Genomic DNA, 22,800 nt, shown 5'->3' with positions numbered 1-22,800 from the left:
AACAGCTCCAAAAAATCAAGGGGAATATTTAAATTTGCTGTTTCCACCTGAATTCCAGGTTGGGCAGTGAATGGGGGAAGTGCGGGTGCTGCAGAATTTGTGGGCTGCCAATCAGGATTTGCAAGCACATCCGGAAGGACTCTATGGGCCTGTATTCAAATTCTTGGTAGTTGCGGGACACTACTTGTGCTAGCCACTGCACCAGCTTGTACTTCACTTATGGGACTCACCACATCATCAAATGATACTGCAGTGCTGGTATGTATAAGACCAGGATGTACTAGACCGCTGGTGCTCGCCTTTTTTTACCAAAAGATAGAGTAGCACTAGTAGTGGCGCTCTGAGAATCATCATGCAATTGTAACACCTCATCAGCCTAGGAACAGGGTTGGGTACGCCTGACCTTAGCAAGGAACTCTACTCCACCGTCTGAGCTATCTGTCAGGGTGCCACTGCTCTCTACAGGTTCATATTCTGAGCCTGATTCTGTTTAGTGAGGTTTCCCCTTCACTTTCCTCTGACATGCTCAGAATCTTGTAGGCCTCTTCACTAGTGTACCTTTCATTGGACATTTTGGCCACTAAATGTATAGATACCTAGTGCGACTCATGGGGAAAAAAGAGCATCTGGCTTTCAGGGACTGCTTGAATCGCTACAAAAAATATTTACCGGTTAGTGCTAGCAGAAATAAGGCCTGATCTTGCTAACCCTGCAGTTTTGTGTGCAATGTATCAAGAGACAGTAAAACTGCTATAGGGCGGAGTTTAACTGGTTAAAGGATAAGTTTTGATAAACATATAATAAATGTACGTTGTTTTCCAGGTAAAAAATGTGCATTTATTATTTTTTGTTTGCAGGAGTCTGGAAAGCATTGCACAAGCAATCAGCAGATCTCAGGTGCCATGCAGGTCTCCTGCAGATCTGTCAGTATATCTGCTTGCTCGTACAAGATACACAGAATATAACTGGATACTAACATTTTATAGGTAAAGTTAATCCAGAGAATATCCAAATGCCTCTCGGGGGATCAAGAAGGAATTTTGTGCCCTGCAGGAGCAAATTGGATCATGCTTTTCTGGATTTTTTTTCTGCCTTTCTCATGCAGTTCAGTGTGGAGCGATTTGAGTTCATTCATTTTAGCTGAAATCACACTTTACCACACCAAATTCATGCACTACTTTCGCAAACTTGCTGCAACGCGATCCGGTACAGGCAACGCACTATGTTTGGGGTGTAATTAACTTGACGCCCGCTGCTGATCGCAACTGCAATGAGTTTTGAACTCAAGCCTGAAAATATGCATGAAACACGGCTTTCCCGCACCACGAGCCAGCCCTTAGTAAGGTAAATATATTTTGGTAAACTAGTATGCTATTGTCTGTAAAGGCTTAGTATTGTGAAGTGTTCTTGCATGGCAAGACCACTTACTGTTATCTCACATATATATTCTTATTATTATAGCCAAATTTACCACCCTAACTCCTCCCACAGTTTTTACACTACATAGACAGTAATATACAGAAACGTGCGGATTGTTCCCGATTGGTGTGCTATTACTTTGTGGAACGTTTCACTGCATGGTTCACGAAATATCGGCGTTTTTGTGGTGAAATTGGTCCCATAGGAACGAATGGCAGAATGTTCAAAACTAGAGTGAGAGCTGACAAAAGCTAGAGTGTGAGCCGAAAAATCAGGACATGATTTCTAAACTGCCATCACTCCCTCATTTTCAAGCTCACCTACACAAATCTTATATCAAAACGTTCAGCTATCCCTGCTGCCACTAAAAATGTCCAGGGCTAAGCCATAGCCCTGATAGTTTTCACAATATGACCATTTGTTTGCAACTCACGCCGCCCATTGACATTCATTGAAACTCCACTCTAGCCACCTCAAATTTGAAGGGCAATATCTAAAATGTGACTGTGCCTTTTATTTTTAACATTTCAGAGACATACTATGCAAAATGTAGGTCTGGGTCTTGTGATTCTCACAATATAAAGCTCTTCGCTGTAGAATTTATAGTTTTTAAACTACAACCATTTGAAGATGGCAACCACCAGTGAAGTGAGCAAGTTGGAGCAGTTTGTTTTTAACCGCTCTTCTCTGCCCTTGCTGTAGAGTGAGTTGCCATACGCCAGGTGTGTGAGCAGGCAGCAGAGTGACAAAAGCTAGAGTGTGAGTTGTAGACTACTGGTGGAGGCAAGAACACTTCACACAATTTCCCCAGAAATTGTAGCTTTTCTAGTTTATTATGTACTCTTGAAAGATCAGCTTCTCAGTTTCTCAACTCTCTGTTGTTGTAGAGTCTTTTAGGGGCTATGCTATTCAGCCACATGTTACCCTGAGTCACAGAGAGATTGCTGTAAAGACTCCATGTTTGTGCCACTTTCATAATCAGACCATGCATTGAATGAACATGCTGAACTTACAGACATACTTTTAGTTATCGTCATTAGTAAATGGTAAGAAGAGTGCAGTTGCTAAAAGATCTTTGAGTTCCAATTCTGTGGGGGAGATTTGCGAAGGCCTGGTTCACACTAGTGCGGACCGTGCTGTCTGTATTTGCTTGGGCACGGTAGCCCATTCATTTCAATGGGCTGCTGTGCTTGCATCTCCTGCATTAAAAAGATGCATGTACCTTTTTAAAAAACATTCTGCGGTCTGAGCAGCACGATTCCATTGCAGGTGCGGGAACACGTACAATTCCTACACCCGCAACCAGCCCACAGCCTGCAGGCTAGTTTGTAAACCCAGAGATAAACTGGTGCAGCTGTGCATAATCAATCAACTTTTTTAACTTCAGCTTGTTCAATTAAGCTTTGACAATAAAACCTGGAAGCTGATTGGATACTATGTACAGTTGCACCAGTTTTAGCAAATCTCCCCATCTGTGTGGATTTTAGATATTCCCTAAGTGGGTATCTTCCTATAATCCAAAATAATACTTGTAAAAATGTAGCTTCTTCTCAGACTGAAATATGAAGACAATAAATTGGAAACTGCTTTGAACATGGGAACATTCTGTCTTACAAAATTATAGCCTAAGCAACAGATCAATTCTGACAATGTTTTAAGATTTGTATTGCTCTTATTTTCTCGTGTAGTTGGGCAGTGTGGAAATCAGATTGGGTGCAGGTTCTGGGACCTTGCATTGAGAGAACATGCTTCCGTCAACAAGGTAAAACAACTTCCTTTTCAGATTTTTTTTTTTTTTTGTTAAATCCAAGGTGGCACGTACTTTATGTTTAAAGCTCCTTTGGTGACTTGCACTTCAAAATAGTCCTGAGTGGTACCAAATCAGAGAAGGCGTTCTGGAGAAGCAGGTCTGCAGGGACAACATTAATGACAGCTCATCTTCAACTTAGTCCAAAGCAAAGTAAATACTTCAAGTGTTCATGTGGCTGCTTATGCTGAGCTGTTTGGCTTAAATGCTGTTTACCTTTTGAAAAAAAAAAAAAAAAAAAAATAATAATAAATACACATCTTTTTGCAGGTAAAAAAAATGTGCATATATTATTTTTGTATACTCTGCAGCCTATAAATCATTGCACCCACAATCAGCAGAGCACAGGTGCAATGTCAGGATCCTGCAGACTCTGTCAACTGTCTGCTGTACCTCCTATACAGGCAATCAGTCCAGAAGGAATCAATGAGCTACAAGAGAGCTCGCCAGCACCCTTGTAGTTCATTAATTCACAGGAAACTGAATGAATGATGCTGCCGTGTGGGTGCAGCCATGCATTACTGTGCTGTCTTGAATTGTAACAGCGGGTGCGGGGAGAAGGTCCCCTGCCCACTGTCACAATGGGGTATCAGGGCAGGTGCAGGCAGGTAATCTTGGTAACATGGTACACCCTAAATACGGGTGTAACATGTTACCAAAGATGAACTTATCCTTTAAAGTATGTTTCTGCTCATGGTCAATGCTGTGAATACATACTGAGGTTAAGACGTTAAAGTGAGCCTGTGATAGCTTAAAAATGTAAAAGTGTCACAAGGGTAACTCTCATGCCAGTATTTACTCCAGGGATGTTGGCCTCAACAGCCCAGGCTCCTGCACACCTCCAAAGCATACAATTTGATGAGCTGGAGTCCGACTATGATCCATCACAATGCTTTAGTCAATAAAAGACGAGGAAGCTGGTGCATTCTATCAAACTCAGCAAAGTGCTATTGCATTTTAACCGAAGCCTTAATTATAGTGGAACTAACCTTAGCATTTAAAAAATCGGGAGGAGGCAGCTCTTTATTGCAGAAGACACGTGGTATGTCTCTTGCAATAAGACACTTGCCTGCTTGCTCACAGCCTCCTGTGCTGTTGCACATGATTGACTGACTTCTGTGTACATGTGTAGGATCACGTCACTCCTTGTGGGCAATCAAGAGGCTGAAAACCTGGTTTACCTCCTGTCATTTATCTTTCAAATGCCAAGTCAAGAATCTGTGGACAACCTAGGTCTAGTCTTTAAAGCTTGCACCATACATTACAATTTGATTGTACAATCTCCTTCCCAGCAACCACAGCCACCCTGACTGGATACAAAATAAATGAATTGTTTAGGCAGGCACTTGCGTTATACAGTTGTTGGTGGATCTAAAGGAGGATGTACAGACATTGTTCAATCACATTGTAACATGTGAATCCAGGTTTCAAATCCAGTTGCTATGTGATGCAAGAGTCTTAAAAAGTTTAAAAAGCAAACCGTTCATATCTCTCCCTTGAGTGAGCCAAATCCTCCTTCATTTGTGCCTTACACACTCTCTTCCCAGACATGGCATCTTACATTGTGGTGGAGGTACAGCAGCACAGTGGCTTCTATCAATCCAGAAAGCACTGGTCAGGACTAGTTAATAGCTGCGCCCCCTCAACATCTTCTGATCCTACTGTAGTACAAGCAGACACAGCTTGCATGAGTGACAATGCTGCTTTGAATTTGGTAGCAGTGCAGCAGTGTTGTCCCCCCATCACAGGAAGCTGCATTAGATGGACTACACTGGTAGGGTCAGCCAGTATTGTGAGACTATGTAGGGGAGATAAGGTAAATTGGTAACCACAGATGCAGCATAATATATATGGGAAGCCATAGTTCTAATTTAAAGAGCTCCAGAGGAATCATTTGAAGCCTAGACCGTTACATTTGTGGTTAGGTTCACGCCATAGGCAAATGAATACTGTAGAGCTGTTCTTACATCTTTTTAGTGTTTTAAAAATATATAACCAGATGCAAACCATTTCTTTTTCCAGAAAGGAATTTACGATGAAGCTCTGTGCAGCTTTTCTAGAAATGTTGATACAAGGTAAGGGTTATTGTTCATGCAGAAAAATAAGAAACTTTAAATCTGCTGCTTGCACAGCCCTGAAAAACTATTGTGCATAATCTGAAGAACTGGATGCCAGTGCTATGGATCCCTTGACTTAAATTAATCTCAGAAAGCTTTGTATCGGTCAGGACAGTCTGTCATGTTGGTAAATTAATTTAGAGGATGATTGTAGTGGTTCCAGGTGTTCATTGGCCCGCTAACATCATGCTTGGGTGGTTTATACAGTTTGATTTGTTGCATGTGGCCAGTATCAGTGCCTATTCAAACCTGACCATTTTCATGCAGTAAAACACATGAATAAAAATGCATTTGAAATAGAATTCCATTCTCTCCTATGTGGCTGGTTTACATGAATGCAATACGGTTTAGTATATGTTTAAGGGGAACTATATAGGGCCATTCACATCTTTGTGTGTGGGTTACCTCATGTGTTGCAATTCACGCGCGTGAATAGGCTTTTAGTAGTCCTATAGCTTGCACCAGGTTGTAGGACTGTTCTTACCAAGACCTCTTTACTGATATCTCCCTGGCCATTAAATATGTCATGAAAGAAACACAATGACTGCCATTTTGACCTCTCTTTCTGACAATGTTAGCTGGTCATACTGCCTTTCTGGCGTCAATGAAACCTAGATACATGGGACAAATTTAGTGGTATCAGTATGCAGTGGTAACTTGGCAATAACTTTGTGGGGCATAATTTTAAAGCCGTAAATGTGATATTCACTGCAGGTAAATCAATTACTGTAATATAAAACACAAACATCAGGAAGATTCATCTGCAGTGCATTATTGGTGAATGTCATATTTACTGCCTTATAAATATACCTCAATGATTAATTTGAATACCTAAAAATGTTTACAGTGTTGTGGAAGGACATAGTGTAGCACACTTTTATGAACTAAATACCCCGCTGAGATTTTTATTTGTATTTTATAATCTGATACATGTGGAAAAATGCAATTTACATTTGAAATATATATATATATATATATACCGTATTTTTCGCTCCATAAGACGCACTTTTTTCCCCAAAAAATATGGGGGAAAATGTCTCTGCGTCTTATGGAGCGAATACTGACCAGTCCTCCACCTGTCACCGCCGCCGTGTTAGTGCCAGCGGCTGTCCCATCCCAGTGCAGCCTGTCCCCTCCCACTGCAGGCTGTCACCAAAGTTCACCTTGCCCTCTCTCAGCGGGCTGACCCCGCAGCTCTTCATAGCAGGCAGTCCCCTCGCCGAACCCAGCCAGCTTGCTCTGCAGTCCGGTCCGCCCTGCAGGCGTGGCCTGTCCTCGGAGCTCGTCCCCGCTCCTGGCATGTCTATGTACTGAGCTCCCAGCTCTGCAGTCCGGTCTGCGGGTGTGGCCTGTCCTTACAGCGCCTCCCCTTTCCTGGCATGTGTCCATAATGTGCTCCCTGCTCTACAGTCCGGTCCTATCTGCTGGTGTGGCCTGTCCTCGGAGCTCAGTGCGCCCCCTGCCTTCTGTAAGTTAAAATGACAGATGCTGGGAGTTGTAGTCCTTTTCCTTGGTGTATTGTGTCAGATCATTTGATATTCTGGGTGGAGGGGCCCTGTTGGGACTTTATATGATGTAGTATGTCCGCAGTCTCTGGTCATCCCCTGTACTGTGTCCGCAGTCTCTGGTCATCCCCTGTACTGTGTCCGCAGTCTCTGGTCATCCCCTGTACTGTGTCCGCAGTCTCTGGTCATCCCCTGTACTTTGTCCGCAGTCTCTGGTCATCCCCTGTACTGTGTCCGCAGTCTCTGGTCATCCCCTGTACTGTGTCTGCAGTCTCTGGTCATCCCCTGTACTGTGTCCGCAGTCTCTGGTCATCCCCTGTACTGTGTCCGCAGTCTCTGGTCATCCCCTGTACTGTGTCCGCAGTCTCTGGTCATCCCCTGTACTGTGTCCGCAGTCTCTGGTCATCCCCTGTACTGTGTCCGCAGTCTCTGGTCATCCCCTGTACTGTGTCCGCAGTCTCTGGTCATCCCCTGTACTGTGTCCGCAGTCTCTGGTCATCCCCTGTACTGTGTCCGCAGTCTCTGGTCATCCCCTGTACTGTGTCCGCAGTCTCTGGTCATCCCCTGTACTGTGTCCGCAGTCTCTGGTCATCCCCTGTACTGTGTCCGCAGTCTCTGGTCATCCCCTGTACTGTGTCCGCAGTCTCTGGTCATCCCCTGTACTGTGTCCGCAGTCTCTGGTCATCCCCTGTACTGTGTCCGCAGTCTCTGGTCATCCCCTGTACTGTGTCCGCAGTCTCTGGTCATCCCCTGTACTGTGTCCGCAGTCTCTGGTCATCCCCTGTACTGTGTCCGCAGTCTCTGGTCATCCCCTGTACTGTGTCCGCAGTCTCTGGTCATCCCCTGTACTGTGTCCCCAGTCTCTGGTCATCCCCTGTACTGTGTCCGCAGTCTCTGGTCATCTCCTGTACTGTCCGCAGTCTCTGGTCATCTCCTGTACTGTGTCCGCAGTCTCTGGTCATTTCCTGTACAGTGTCCGCAGTCTCTGGTCATCTCCTGTACTGTGTCCGCAGTCTCTGGTCATCCCCTGTACTGTGTCCGCAGTCTCTGGTCATTTCCTGTACTGTGTTCGCAGTCTCTGGTCATCCCCTGTACTGTGTCCGCAGTCTCTGGTCATCTCCTGTACTGTGTCCGCAGTCTCTGGTCATCCCCTGTACTGTGTCCGCAGTCTCTGGTCATCCCCTGTACTGTGTCCGCAGTCTCTGGTCATCCCCTGTACTGTGTCCGCAGTCTCTGGTCATCCCCTGTACTGTGTCCGCAGTCTCTGGTCATCCCCTGTACTGTGTCCGCAGTCTCTGGTCATCCCCTGTACTGTGTCCGCAGTCTCTGGTCATCCCCTGTACTGTGTCCGCAGTCTCTGGTCATCCCCTGTACTGTGTCCGCAGTCTCTGGTCATCCCCTGTACTGTGTCCGCAGTCTCTGGTCATCCCCTGTACTGTGTCCGCAGTCTCTGGTCATCCCCTGTACTGTGTCCGCAGTCTCTGGTCATCCCCTGTACTGTGTCCGCAGTCTCTGGTCATCCCCTGTACTGTGTCCGCAGTCTCTGGTCATCCCCTGTACTGTGTCCGCAGTCTCTGGTCATCCCCTGTACTATGTCTGCAGTCCATTGGTTCAGAATATTTTTTTCCCCAGTTTTCTGCCTCTAAAACCTAGGTGCGTCTTATGGAGCGAAAAATACGGTATATATAATGCAACTGCTGGCCTGCCAAGCTTGCTTGCAAGCAATGCCATGTGATCGCTGTGATTGTCTAGCATACTAATCAGTAACCATGCTGATTGGTCTTCATTCTGACAGGACCGTTGTCATCTATACTACTGCCACAGCACTAATGGCTAGCATCAGAAGTGGCTACTAGTTCAGTCACTGTATCCTGATCTTTTTTTTTTTCCTTGTGTACATTAAATCACTGACTGGGAACAAGCATGCAGATATAGACTTCTGACTTTTCCTCAGCTTTGTGGATCTGCATAATTTTTCCAGGTCAGTGACTCAAATTATTGCAGCCAGAGAATCTATATAGCAGCCAGGGAAATAGAATTTTCAGAAGGAGGTCAGCAGTGGCAGCTTCCATAGCTTTCTCATGTCTCTAACATGTAAAAAGGTTATTTACATTGTTAAAAGACTCTTAATATTTGTAGCAGTGTGTGTAAAATAAATGCACATTTATTGGCAGATAAAAACGTGCATTTCCTGTTGTGTTTTTTTTTTTTGTTTTATTTCTGAAGAGTCTGTAAAGCATTGCAACCGCATCTGCAGCAGCACTGGTCTTTCTCCCTGTTCTCAGTGGACAGACTGATAGCAGTGGGAGCCATTGGCTCCTGCTGCTGTCAGTCAAATCCAGTAAGGAGGGAGGTGAGGCTGGGCCAAGCTGTGCTTTGTGTGTCTGTTGATGCACACAGCCCAGCCTGGGAAATGTACCCGCATATGAGCCCCCATAGGATACGGCTTGCTATGGGGGCACACTCAGGAGAGGAGTGGACAGCACCAGTGGGAGACCTCAAAATATAAGGTAAAGGGTCCCTCTGTGCAATATCTTTGCACAAAGCAGGTAAGCATAAACCTCTTTTTTTTTATTTTAGGTAGAAAAACAAATACAAGGTTTTAGTATCACTTTAAGCTGGAATCCCGATTCTACAGTTGATTACTCTAAAAAGGTGTACTTCCCTACTATAAAATAATGACTTGGTGGTGTAAACCTCCCTAACCCTAGGTTGGTTTGTAATTTTGCTATTGCTATATTTTTGTGGGTTTGTTTACCTTTTATGTCAGATTGGTTAATGGAATTGACTAATACTTGGAAGTTCTTGCTGCATAGTGACCTGTTTTTATATTGCACTTGTCTTATATTGTTACTTTTGTGCCTAACTTTTTTACTTAACCCCTTCACGCTGAAGGTTAAAACAAATCTTTATGCCTAAGCACAATTTTTTTACTTTGACATGTGTTAGTAAAACTGTACATATCCTCACAACTACTTTGTTCATCCAGGAGAATTTTACCTTGTTTTTTTGTTTTGTTTTTTTTTCAGAGCAAACTGAGCTTTTATTTGGTGGTAAATGGTTATGGATATCGCCTGATTTTTTTTTTTTTTTTTATTATCAAAGGAAACCTGGCCCAAAATAGTAAAAACATATATATTTTATTTAATTTAGCAATATGTTTCTTGTTAATACCAGCACCTACCACCAAAAAACAACCCAAAATTAATTCTCCTGCTTATGACGATCGCAGCGATACCACATGTGTTTTGTTAATTGTTGTTTGTACCCATAGTACAGCCCAAAAACATAAGTGAGCATTTTTCTTTTTTTTGTCCTACCTAAAACACACTGGCACTTTAAAAAAAAAAAATCCTACCCAAGGTATACTGAACTTGACTTTTGACTCTTACCTGACTCAGACACTGACCTAAATTAAACCTTGATCTAGGTTTTTTTTTTTCTCTCTCTCTCTGCAAGAAGAGAGAAAGATACAATGTATCTCTCTCCTCCATTCAGAGCAAGAAAACACGGAGGCAGGCTTCACAGTGACTGATCTCTCTTATAGCCAATCAGAGGCTATCGCAGTGATCAGGTGACCCTGAATTGGGAGTTCTGGGTCCCGATCGTTAGCTCTCGGTAAGACCCTGGTGTCCATACTGGGAGCGCGTTGTGGGGCGAGCTCCCAGGAAAAGGGAGATATGGAAATATGTGGCCCCATGGCAAAAAGCCCAGTGTAGTGGTGCCGCATATTTATGTTATGTTGGCATATAGGGGTTAAATTCAGATGCATACTTTTGTACATTTGGGGGAAAAAAATATATATTTATGATTTTTATTTTCTTGTGTTTACTTATTAAAATATTATTGAAACTGAGAAGCCAACAAAAATTAGGTACATTGTAGCTTACTTCACTTTTCAGGCTAAGAACATTTTTATCAATTACAGAAAATATTTGAAATGCAGTGTCCTTGTCACTTTCTGTAAGTTTAACAGAAAGTTAAGAATCGTATTTCTATTGTGTAAACTATTAATCCCATTGATCCACTATGTAATGGATATGAAGGGCAGAAATCTACCCCATATTGCAACCTAGATACTTCTTGACCTTTCATGTATACACTCATTTCTTCACTGTATGTTCACAGAATTACCAGGTTAAAAAAGCCAGCAAAGAAAGAAAACAGCTACTACATCTAAGAGCTGGCAATGTCTTACATTTTTTGGGGTGTTCAGTATGCTTTAAAAAGTTTGTGATGAGAGGATGCAAGCCTGTTGTCTTGAAGGACTTTTACAGTTTGAGGAAAAGTCATGTGTGAAAATACTCTTTAGTCATAAGTGCATTGTAAAACAATGATTTAGTATTTAGACATGGTAAAATGCTTACCAGTGTCCCAGTCATTTTGTGGTGAATAGGAGAGCTGTTTAAATATTGTTTAAAAAGAAAATTGTCTTTGTTTTCAAGAGCTGAAGCTGTCAAACCAGATGTTCAGAGAGGGAAGATTTGCTCACTTAAAGCACGGGTAAGAAAAATGATACTGATTGCATCTTGAATGAACATCTCTAAAAGTACCGGTGCTGTTATGACTGCACAGTAATGTAGCTTCTGTCCTGCTGATCACACAAAGTATGACTATGGTTATCAAAGAATGTAATGGAGACTTTTATTATAAATATTTCTAAGTCATGTACAACCCAATTATGCTATGAATTAATTTAGCACTTTACTCATACTCTTATTCATTGCCTGGTGGGGATATACCTTGTTAAATATGTTGCATGTTTTAAACTACTGTAATTAAACTACTTTCTGAAATCTCAGATGCACTTCAGCTCTAGCTATATAATTTTAAAAAGTCATAAGCACCTGTTGTCACGATCACGGCATCAGACCCCAGACCTTCTCACCAAACTCGTGACCGAAGGACTAGCCGATCTAAAACCACGATGTCACGTGGGTAACAATGTCACACCCAGCTGCACCCTGCAGAAGGATTTTCCAGCTAATTGGACCACAATCAATGTACCGGCAGCCTGAGCGATTGTTACTCGGTCAGGTTAATTACGCAATTAACCCTTCACACTGCCACCACCTCCTTTTTGTACAGAGAGGAAAATCGGCAATCTCAGCAATAACACTATAATGGTTGAGGTAATCGTCTGCATAACATGGTTATACAGAGGGTTAAACGACCACAGTAGCATTCTCTTTAGAGGCAGGAATTCGTAAATTGCAATAAAACGCTATAGAAACAGTTCAAGACTTTCAGAAGGAAAGATTTATTACTAAAAGGTCAAACGGGTGCAATAAAAATATTTACAGAAAAGAGGTAACTAAGATAGGTATATATATAATATGCAGAGACTAACAGCAAAGAGATATCAGAGAGAGGTGAAAGGGTTAAGGTATTTGCCAAAGTCCTGGGTTAGCAGATCCAAGTTTCAGAGCGAAAGGGCACGGGTCTCCCCAGGTGGTACTGATGTTAAAATGGGAGACGTCTTCAACATCTTCTTTTCTTAGGCCTGACATCATAATTTGTAGTTCCCCAGCAGGGGGTGTCTTTGAAGTCAAGGACCAATACCCCGTTTAGGGCGTGTAGGTGTGGGCGGTGTGACAGTGTGCCGATCTGTCACCCAGGATTCTCAACAAGGCAGGTTGAGGGGCTCCGGGGTAAGTGTTTGATACAGAGGAAAGTGGCTTTTCACTTTCCTCATTTGTTTGTAAGGTCCATTTTGGGACCTGGAGCCTGGAGATTTCAAAGCTATTTGGGAGGGATGAAATCTCCAATCATGGGACCAGGTTTTGGGAATAGCCAGGAGACTGATTGCACAGGTGTGTGCAGGCCTTTTCATAGAGTCAGGACCAGGGTTCTGGGCTCCACCTTGGCAGATGGAGTCAGGAGGGCTCCACCTGGAAGACAGGAGTCAGGAGGGCTCCACCAAGGAGACTAGCTGTGTGCTAGTGGCCAGCTGTGTGCGAGAGCCATAATTTGGGAACAGTCTGCAGGAGACATCAAACTGCGTACAAGCCAGGAGGCTGAATTTTTGTTGTTTTTGCTTGACGGTGGATACCCCTGCGTGGGAAGCATGTTATGGAACTTTATTTTTAAATAAAATTGGGCAAAAAGGCCCTTAAAGAAGTGAGTTGCTGTGTGCTTTTGAAAGGAAAAGCTCTACTACTGGAAGCGAGTTCCCACAGCGGATACCTCAACTAGAGCCAAAATCTCCCTTAACTCATATTTTGGCCCATAACTTTCCATCTGCACAAGTGACATTCCACCCGCGGGTAGATTATTATGCAGACACGTCTGAGGATTGATTAGAGATGAAATATGTAATTCTATACTGAACAGTTTACGAGATCTATTTTTCTGCTTTCCTGTGTATTTGAGACAAGGCAAGTGACCTACCAAACTGTTCGCCTTCTCGTGGCCAATCTGACGATATGTCTGGTTTTTATGCAAGTCTCTCATATTCCAAGATATGAGACATATGGGAAAAATGGATTTTAACAAAGGTTATCTGATTCTGTCACATACGCTGAATTAGGTTTATTAGGTTGGAATCTTTCAACTCCTGGGAAAGCTTGCCTTATCTCTTACGAGGTGTTACAATTTGCAGGTTCTTTGGACAGGGAAGCCCTGGCTCCCTTGGAGGGCTTTATAGCTCCTATGACCCCTCTGTGACACACATACACACTGGCCAAATGTCACTGGGACTCTCAGAAAGGGAGGGGGGAAAATATGTTTGTCAGGATGGTTAACCCCTTTGCCAAGATGGAGGTTCTTAACAAAATGGAGGACTGCGTCAGTCTCTGGGTCTACGCCGTTACACTTGTGTTTTTGAAATGGCATCTACAAAAAAAAAAATCCCTTGTGAAGGGGACCAGCAAGATAGCCCTTCAGGTAAGGTAACTGTCAATTGCTGCAAGGATCCTCCAAGGTTTCTGAATATCCAAACCACCACAGGTAGGAGAGAAATCCAGCTAGAAGAGAGGAATAGAAAGCACCTCTGATAATATCCTCCAGTATCAGATGAAATAAAGGTAAAAAGCGGGAAGCTTGTCTCTTTTAATGGCCTAAATAATACACAGAGTGTATCTTGGCTACATACGAATTGTCTCCTAGAGCAGTGGTTCTCAACCTTCCTAATGCCGTGACCCTTTATTACAGTTCCTCATGTTGTGGTGACCCCCAACCATAAAATTATTTACCCAGTAATTATAATTCATGAGTGTCGTTTTATTTCCAATACTGCTGCTTTCAACACAGCAGCTGCTTTCTACACAGTAGCTGCTCTTTACACATCGGAAATATGTGTTTTCTGATGGTCTTAGGGGACCCCTGTGAAAGGGTCGTTCGACCCCCAAAGGGGTCGCGACCCCCAGGTTGAGAACCACTGTCCTAGAGGAAGGAAGCTTTCTCAAACTATTTCCACTCGTGATACTGATCTGAAGAAAAAAAAAAGTTACACTCCTTGTGTTATCTTTGCTACTGAAAGAGGTGAGCTTCCAGTGTTTTAACTCCTATTCCAATTTAGTCTGGAATATGCTCTTAGATGCACTTTCTGCTTCTCTGTACGTTTTGAAATGGGGCAAATTTGTCTTGGAGTTGAGCTGTCCGCTCCTTCTTGTAGTGTGAATGGATACGTTCAGGAACCCATTCCTGGATAGTAAGAGGGTTGTTAGTTCTCCAGTGTCTGGGTATTACCATTCTAGCTGCTATAAGAAAAATGCAAAGGAGACCCTTGATGGCATTTGAAATTAATCCTGGGAGCATGGGATGGAGGACAATATCTGGTGTCCCCAAGATGGAAAGGCTGCTCACTTGCTCATATATTGTGAAGATCTTTGTCCAGAGGGGCATGACCAAGGGCTAGGACCGCCAGATACGTAGTCTAGTACCTTCCTCTGTCATGCAACATCAGAAAAAGTCCAACAGTGAGCTAAATATTTTTTATGCTACTTTCCAGTGTAAATTTGTACTTTTTAACTGATTAATCTGCTAATAACTTTGCTGTTCACACTACTGATGAGTAACAAAATATGCATAATAGGCTACACAGATGTAGGCTTATTTATTGAGGCAGGCAGGTTAAAGAAGCAACATGGTGCTGCTCTCTGCAGCTTTCTCCTGTGCACCTAGTGTTGTTGGATGACATGCCCCCAGGCGGTGAGTCCTTGACACCCTTGGCTCTCAGGAAGTAAAATGAATGATGATGGGCATCATTCAACACATAAGAACACCGGATCACAGAGCAGTGGATCTGTTGGTGACAGCGATGGAGTATTACAGCGAACGTTTTTTGGGTTTTTTTTTTTATTAATTTTTTAACAGGTTGTGGGATATTTTATTGTTTTAATTTTGTGCTTGAGATAGAATCAAGTTTGAAAACAGACCTGTGGTGTGGTGAAAGGGAGTGAACTGACTGCTGATTAAAACTGCAGTCATCACAGGATCTCTTAAATTCTGGGTGGCACTCTTATGTTAAAAGCAACAATGACATGGTTTTGTAGTAACCAGTCCCTGCCCACTTCCCATGTTCTCTTATTGGCTGCAAATTGTGGAATGGAAAGTGGAAGGAGCAAGCTACCATTAGAGCTTGTGGGAAAATTAGTTTAGTATGCATTCACACAGATGTGGGATCCTGTAGTTCTTTGCAATTGGGCATCAAAACAGAGTACTTGGTAAATATTTGGCTTTATGTTGGAAGCAGAAAGAACCTTAGCTAAATGATTCTTAGCACCCCCACCACATTCACACTTTGGAGAACAGTAATAGCAGGACCGGTACCAGAAGTGTGCAGATCCACCTATGATTGGTGGAATATTACTAATGTGGGTTACGGCACTTTCATTGCTTTTTACAAAGCCTTAGTATTAGGCTTATTATTGCATAGGGAATACTTTAATGTTTAGATTTTTTTTTTCCCCACATTCCTGGAATCAAGTACATAATGAAAACATCACAACATTAAAAGTCCCTCACAAACACTCATGAGAAAGACCAATATATTTATTTGCCTAGTGCCTGTAAGTACAGTGATCAAAATCATGCTAAATGTGTTTTTGTTTTTCATTAGGCTGTCTTGATAGATATGGAAGAAGGTGTTGTAAACGAGATATTACAAGGGCCTCTTTGAGACCTTTTTGATAGCAAGCAGCTCATTACTGATGTGTCAGGATCAGGAAATAATTGGTAAGACCCTAATACTACATATCTGTAGAGTATTGGTACATAAACCGAGGTCTGGGAGCCACAGCTGGCTGTCATTTTTAATTGAGCATTGTTTACGGTAACTTTTTCAGCAGAGCTTTAGTATTTGACTATCTTCAGAGCCAACTGTCACAGGTGCATGTGCTACATATATATCTCATATAACCTTTAACACATCAAAGTAATTTCAAGAAGTAATATTTTATGTCTTTTAAATCTAGTTATTACAATAATACCTTTTTTTTAATTTAAAATAAATCTATTTTACCGTAATGCACAAAGTGGTCTTTTACGTCTTCTTGGCATGCCTCTGTTCCTTCTGTCCGCGGGTGCCAGCATAGCAAGCTGTGGGCGTACTCTGAAGTTGGACTTTGTGCGTTCATAGACACACAGCGCCAATAAGCCACACTCCCTGCCCTCTCTGCACAGGATTTTTTTTTTTTTTATTGAACAACTTTTTCTATAATAACGAAAAAAAAAATAGAGTAACAATAAAAACAAAAGAGACAGATACCTCAGTATCGGAGAGTAGTAGTAAAAAGAAAAACAATAGAAAGAGAGTAAACAAGTGGCTTCCATTTTCACAACACAAATACCATCTTGTAGGAGTAACACAATTTCGGTCTGCAATTTCCATTGGAAACACAGCTTGTGTGAGCAGGTATGTTAACATTAGACACCGAAATGACACATAAAGAGCATAAATCACAAATGTTATATAGTACATTCTAATAAGTTCTCTGGAGTCAGTGGAGGAAAGGGAGGGGTCGTTAGAGGATAGCCAGCGGTCCCGGATTTTATGGAATTTTTAGGGCAGCCTCTATGCTTGTATGTAAATTCTTCCCTTTTTTTATTGTGGAACTCACTGCTTCTTTCCATTGTGTTTGTGCTGGAGGATTAGGCGGTAACCACTTTTGCAAAATAAGTTGGCGAGCAAGGTACAGGGTTCTGATACATAACATATTATAATCCGAGGGTAACACCTCCTCCTGGATAATACCCAATATAGTACTCTTAGGGTCTATAGGGACCTGTGTAGAACATATGCTGGTTAGTATACTGAAAATTATGGTCCAATAACGATGTACTTTAGGACATCGCCACAACATATGGATCAGTGACCTATTATGTACCATACAACGCGTGTACCATGTGTGCAAGCACTATGGGGTATAATGAACCCTGTGTAAAATAAATAGTTGTGTCAACTGTTGAGAGGGATATCATGATACCCTAGGAGTAAGTTCAAGTGCTTGGTGCCATTGTTCTTCTTCAAAGGGACCCACATCCTCCTCCCACCTATCTCCACATTTCAGCTGTGGCATGTAGAGTATAAATTCCCTATCAATCCCCTCTCTACACAGGAGTTTGATAGGACATTTTGGCTTGCTGGACTGGTGACAGGAATCAAGAATGTATTCACGGATGAGGGTGGGGGGAACAGTTAGCAGGGCACTTAAAAAAATTAAAAAACAAATTGAAACTGCCATGCAGATTTCACTTGCAGAGACATCAGTTTACGTCAGTTTTCATGTGCGCTTCAATGAGTTTTATACATGTTGCTGATTCCTGCGCAGAAAAAAATGATACTAGTGTTGAGGTGTGAACAGGACACATAGAGAACAATTGATTTCATTGTGCCCTTGCAGAACACATGCAGAAAAACTGGCATCTCTGTACTTTGGTGTGAACGAGCACTAGGGTAAAGAAAAACCTGTTAGACCTTAGAACCACTTAAAGATAATGTGTGGTGTGAACTATGCAGCAGGGTTTAAAAAATATTTAGTTACAGCAAATTTTGTTGAAAACAGTCATTACCATTTCTGAATTAAAATGTTTATAATGATTACAATGATTCCTGAAGATATGTACCTATTCATTTGTATGTGTAGGGCAGTTGGTCACAAGCTGTATGGCTCTCAGTACCGGGAGCAGATCGTAGAGAATTTGAGGAGGACAGCAGAGCAGTGTGATTGTCTGCAGTGTTTCTTTGTGATTCATTCAATGGGAGGAGGTAAGATGAACATTAATAGTGGACATGAAACCTGATCATGCACCAGCAGGCTTGAAAAGCATATTCATTATTCAGTATGTGCCAAGCTAGCTCATAGGCATAAAAAGGATTAACTTGGTCATTTTTACATAAATAGAAGTTTGAATTAAAAATTCCAACGTGCCCATTGCTGTTCAAATGCCATATCTGTTTGTGGATGTCTGCTTTAGGACCCTTTTACATGGGGTGGATTCTGCTCTGATCAGCAAGGGATCCACTCACATACAGTGGGGCAAAAAAGTAATTAGACAGCCACCAATTGTGCAAGTTCTCCCACTTAAAAAGATGAGAGAGGCCTGTAATTGGCATCATAGGTAGACCTCAACTATGAGAGACAAAATGAGAAAAAAAATCCAGACAATCACATTGGCTGATTTGGAAAGAATTTATTTGCAAATTATGGTGGAAAATAAGTATTTGGTCAATATGAAAAGTTCATCTCAATACTTTGTTATATATCCTTTGTTGGCAATGACAGAGGTCAAACGTTTCCTGTAAGTCTTCACAAGGTTGGCACACACTGTTGCTGGTATGTTGGCCCATTCCTCCATGCAGATCTCCTCTAGAGCAGTGATGTTTTGGGGCTATCGCTGGGCAACACGGACTTTCAACTCCCTCCAAAGGTTTTCTATGGGGTTGAGATCTGGAGACTGGCTAGGCCACTCCAGGACCTTGAAATGCTTCTTACGAAGCCACTCCTTTGTTGCCCGGGCGGTATGTTTGGGATCATTGTCATGTTGGAAGACCCAGCCACGTTTCATCTTCAATGCCCTTGCTGATGGAAGGAGGTTTGCACTCAAAATCTCACGATACATGGCCGCATTCATTCTCTCCTGTACATGGATCAGTCGTCCTGGTCCCTTTGCGGAGAAACAGCCCCAAAGCATGATGTTGCCACCCCCATGCTTCACAGTAGGTATGGTGTTCTTTGGATGCAACTCAGCATTCTCTCTCCTCCAAACACGACGAGTTGTGTTTCTACCAAACAGTTCTATTTTGGTTTCATCTGACCATATGACATTCTCCCAATCCTCTTCTGGATCATCCAAATGCTCTCTAGCAAACTTCAGACGGACCCGGACATGTACTGGCTTAAGCAGGGGGACACGTCTGGCACTGCAGGATCTGAGTCCCTGGCGACGTAGTGTGTTACTGATGGTAGTCTTTGTTACGTTGGTCCCAGCTCTCTGCAGGTCATTCACTAGGTCCCCCCCATGTGGTCCTGGGATTTTTGACCCCACGGGGTGAGATCTTGCGTGGAGCCCCAGATCGAGGGAGATTATCAGTGGTCTTGTATGTCTTCCATTTTCTAATTATTGCTACCACAGTTGATTTGTTCACACCAAGCTGCTTGCCTATTGCAGATTCAGTCTTCCCAGCCTGGTGCAGGTCTACAATTTTGTTTCTGGTGTCCTTCGACAGCTCTTTGGTCTTCACCATAGTGGAGTTTGGAGTGTGACTGTTTGAGGTTGTGGACAGGTGTCTTTTATACTGATAACAAGTTCAAACAGGTGCCATTGATACAGGTAATGAGTGCAGGACAGAGGAGCCTCTTAAAGAAGAAGGTACAGGTCTGTGAGAGCCAGAAATCTTGCTTGTTTGTAGGTGACCAAATACTTATTTTCCACCATAATTTGCAAATAAATTCTTTCCAAATCAGCCAATGTGATTGTCTGGATTTTTTTTCTCATTTTGTCTCTCATAGTTGAGGTCTACCTATGATGCCAATTACAGGCCTTTCTCACCTTTTTAAGTGGGAGAACTTGCACAATTGGTGGCTGACTAAATACTTTTTTGCTCCACTGTATCTCCTTCTGATCGGAGCAGAGCAGGCAGATGACACATCCATGTCCACTCAGTTTATGCAGAGCGGACATGGACAGATTTTTTTTGTGTGGGCTGCATCGGTCCAGAGGTAGGAGGATGTAAACTAACACAAGTCTGTTTACTCCTGGCTGTCCATAGGAATATGTAGACCTACCCATCAGGTCCACCTGAAAAATTGACAGGCAGACCTAATCAGATCGCCCGCGTGAAATGGGCTTTAAAGTAGCAGCAATTTAAGAAAGAGAAAATATATATATGGTATTATAAGAGTGTTACTCTTTTAAAGCTATAACAGTAGACTACCAAAGAATGCGCATATTGCTAATTCAGTTCTTTTGTCACCCTCAGGTACAGGATCTGGTTTAGGTACATATGTATTGAATGTGCTTGAGGATGAATTCCCTGAAGTGTACAGGTTTGTCACCTCTGTCTACCCATCAGCTGAAGATGATGTAATCACATCACCCTACAACAGTGTTTTAGCCATGAAGGAGCTTACTGAACATGCAGACTGTGTGCTTCCCATTGAAAACCAAGTAAGAACCTTTACATTACAGTCATGTTTCTTTCAGCCGTCACAGCATTGTGTGTGTTTTAAATAAACATATACTGTGTGTATATATAGTGAAACACTGGCCAGTTGTATCTGTAAGACTACAAATCTATCTACTCTTTATCATATTAAAGCGGAACTAAACCCTCCTATAGTTTGCAGCTAAGGAAGCTGCCATCTAATCCTCTGTTTGGTCTTCAACTGCCATCATGCTGCATATATGATCAGTTATGACACCAGCCATTTGATGGTTTGACAGTTTGGTCAAGCAAATGTAATACGTCTATAGTAGATGATGTAAGTCTGAAAAGGAGGGTCACACATCGCTGGTATCCACAAGAAACTTTATTGGAGATTGCTCAGACAGAACTTGGTTCTGCCATGGTATTCTGTCTGAGCAGTCTCCAGTAAAGTTTCATGTGGATAGAATTGTATTATTCTCATTAATTATAGGCAGATGTCCAAAGTACCCCCCTCCTTACATCAGATGTCAAGAGCCTTCCCATTATCAGAAGTCGGAGTCACCCACTCTCCCTCACATTGCAGTTCACCTCCCTTACCTTGTGCTGCTGCTGTGAAGAAGCTGGGGGCAGAGCTGGGAAGCAGAATGTGCAAGGTTTGGAAGAGGACCAGAAGAGGGCTGCCAGAGTCTGCTGTATGCTGAAACCAAGGTAGGCAGAGACAAAAGGGTGCTGCAGCTGCACAGAGAGGCACAGGATCTGTAGGAGGAGTTCTGTCTTCCTCTCTGCTGCTGACTGCTTACACAAGGTGGGGGGGCAGAGACAGGCCTCTCCGCATCTGCATGGAGGAGTGCAGGATCTGGCAGAGGAGTTCTGTCCTCTCTGCTGCCGATTACTGAGATAAGGTGGTGGTGGAGACAAGTGGGGTGCCTCGGCTGCTGCCAGACTCATCCACCTTGCCAACCACTCAGTGTCTGCCAACCCCCTCTGCCAATCCCTCCACTGGCTTCCACTCACCCAACAAATAAAATTCAACAGCCTACAAAACCACCCACAACTTGGCCCCCAGCTACATCACTGACCTGGTCTCAAAGTACCAATTAAACCGCTCTCTTCGGTCCTCCCAAGACCTCCTGCTCCTGACTTCTCCCAAGCTTCTCACATCCTTTGGAACTCCCTACCCCAATCTGTCTATCTCCTAATCTATCTACCTTTAGACGATTCCTGGAAACCCTTCTCTTTAAAGAAGCCTATCCTACATCTAATGCATTGTGTTTTTACTTTCTCCACTCCTTTCCCACAGCTATTACCTTTTTGTGTCACTTGAACCATCTTCTTAGATTGTAAGCTCTGACGAGCAGGTCCCTCTTATTCCTTTTGTACCAAATTGTATTGTAACTGTAATGTCTGCCTTCATTTTGTAAAGTGCTGCGCAAACTGTTGCCGCTATATACATCCTGTATAATAATAATATATACAATACTGTGCAAAAGTTATAGGCAGGTGTACAAAAGTGCTGTAAAATAAGAATGCTTTAAAAAAAAAAATATATATATATTTTATTCTACTTATTTTTTGTAACTCCAATTGAAAAACCAGCATCCATTCAACTCAAAAAGCTGTTTGAAGGAGTACAAAGAAACAGGCAACACTGAGGATTGTAGACGCAGTGGTCGGCCCAGGAAACATCATGCTTACTTCCCTTCAACATTCCCTTAACATTGGAATATGTCCAACAGTGCCATCAGCACAGAACTGGGTGAAACTAGTGGGACCCAGGTGAACTTGTCTACTGTCTGTGGAAGTTTGGCCATCAGTGTCAGTTGCACCCAAAAAGCCTTACCTCTGATGTAGAAACAAGGCTATGTGACTCAACTATGCACCAGAACGTAGGATGAGTGCAAACATATGGCAGCAGGTGCTCTCCCCTGATGGGTCATACTATTTAACTGTAGCAGAAGGCAGTTTGTTCATTGGAGAGTGGTACAATAATGAGTGTCAGCAGGCAACAGTGAAGCATGTTGGAGGTTCCTTGCAAGTGTGGGGCTTTTGGTCAGGATCAATGGTGTCCTCAGTTCTGACTGGCAGATACTTTTCCATCATGCAATACCATCAGGGAGGTGTGTGATTGGCCCCAGTTTTATTCTGCATCAGGACAATGACCCCAAACATACAGCCAATGTAATTAAGAGCTATCTTCAGTGTAAAGAAGAACAAAGAGCAAAGGGTGGTCACGCCAAATATTGATTTGGATTCCTCTTCTGTGCATTTACTTTTCCATTTTGTTAATTGATAAAAATAAACCATTAACACATCTATTTCTGAAAGCATTCTTAATTTACAGTATTTTTTCAAAACTGTCTA

The 22,800-nt window shown here is 42.7% G+C and overlaps 1 protein-coding gene across 6 annotated transcripts in view; it reads left to right on the top strand.

Moving 5' to 3' along the window:
* The window catches only part of LOC149457562 (tubulin epsilon chain-like), a 41,267-nt gene that overhangs the window by 5,033 nt on the left and 13,434 nt on the right, over positions 1-22,800 (top strand). The window contains exons 2-6 of one of the 6 annotated variants that reach the window (XM_089683549.1): positions 3,108-3,181; positions 5,249-5,301; positions 11,294-11,351; positions 17,936-18,057; positions 20,272-20,459. In XM_089683549.1, coding sequence (XP_089539675.1) covers positions 3,165-3,181; positions 5,249-5,301; positions 11,294-11,351; positions 17,936-18,057; positions 20,272-20,459 — 438 coding nt within the window. In that variant the 5' untranslated portion in view covers positions 3,108-3,164. Of the gene's footprint in view, positions 1-3,004; positions 3,182-4,142; positions 5,302-11,293; positions 11,352-15,909; positions 16,026-17,935; positions 18,058-20,271; positions 20,460-22,800 lie in introns of those variants that run through there. The other 5 variants (XM_089683550.1, XM_089683552.1, XR_016313607.1 and 2 more) reach the window with 5 other exon arrangements.

This window comes from Staurois parvus, unplaced genomic scaffold, assembly GCF_062004578.1.
Source record: "Staurois parvus isolate SC_StPar_1 unplaced genomic scaffold, SC_StPar_1.0 ptg000314l, whole genome shotgun sequence".
In the NCBI taxonomy this organism is placed as follows: domain Eukaryota; kingdom Metazoa; phylum Chordata; class Amphibia; order Anura; family Ranidae; genus Staurois; species Staurois parvus.
This window is presented reverse-complemented; position numbering and strand designations above follow the sequence as displayed.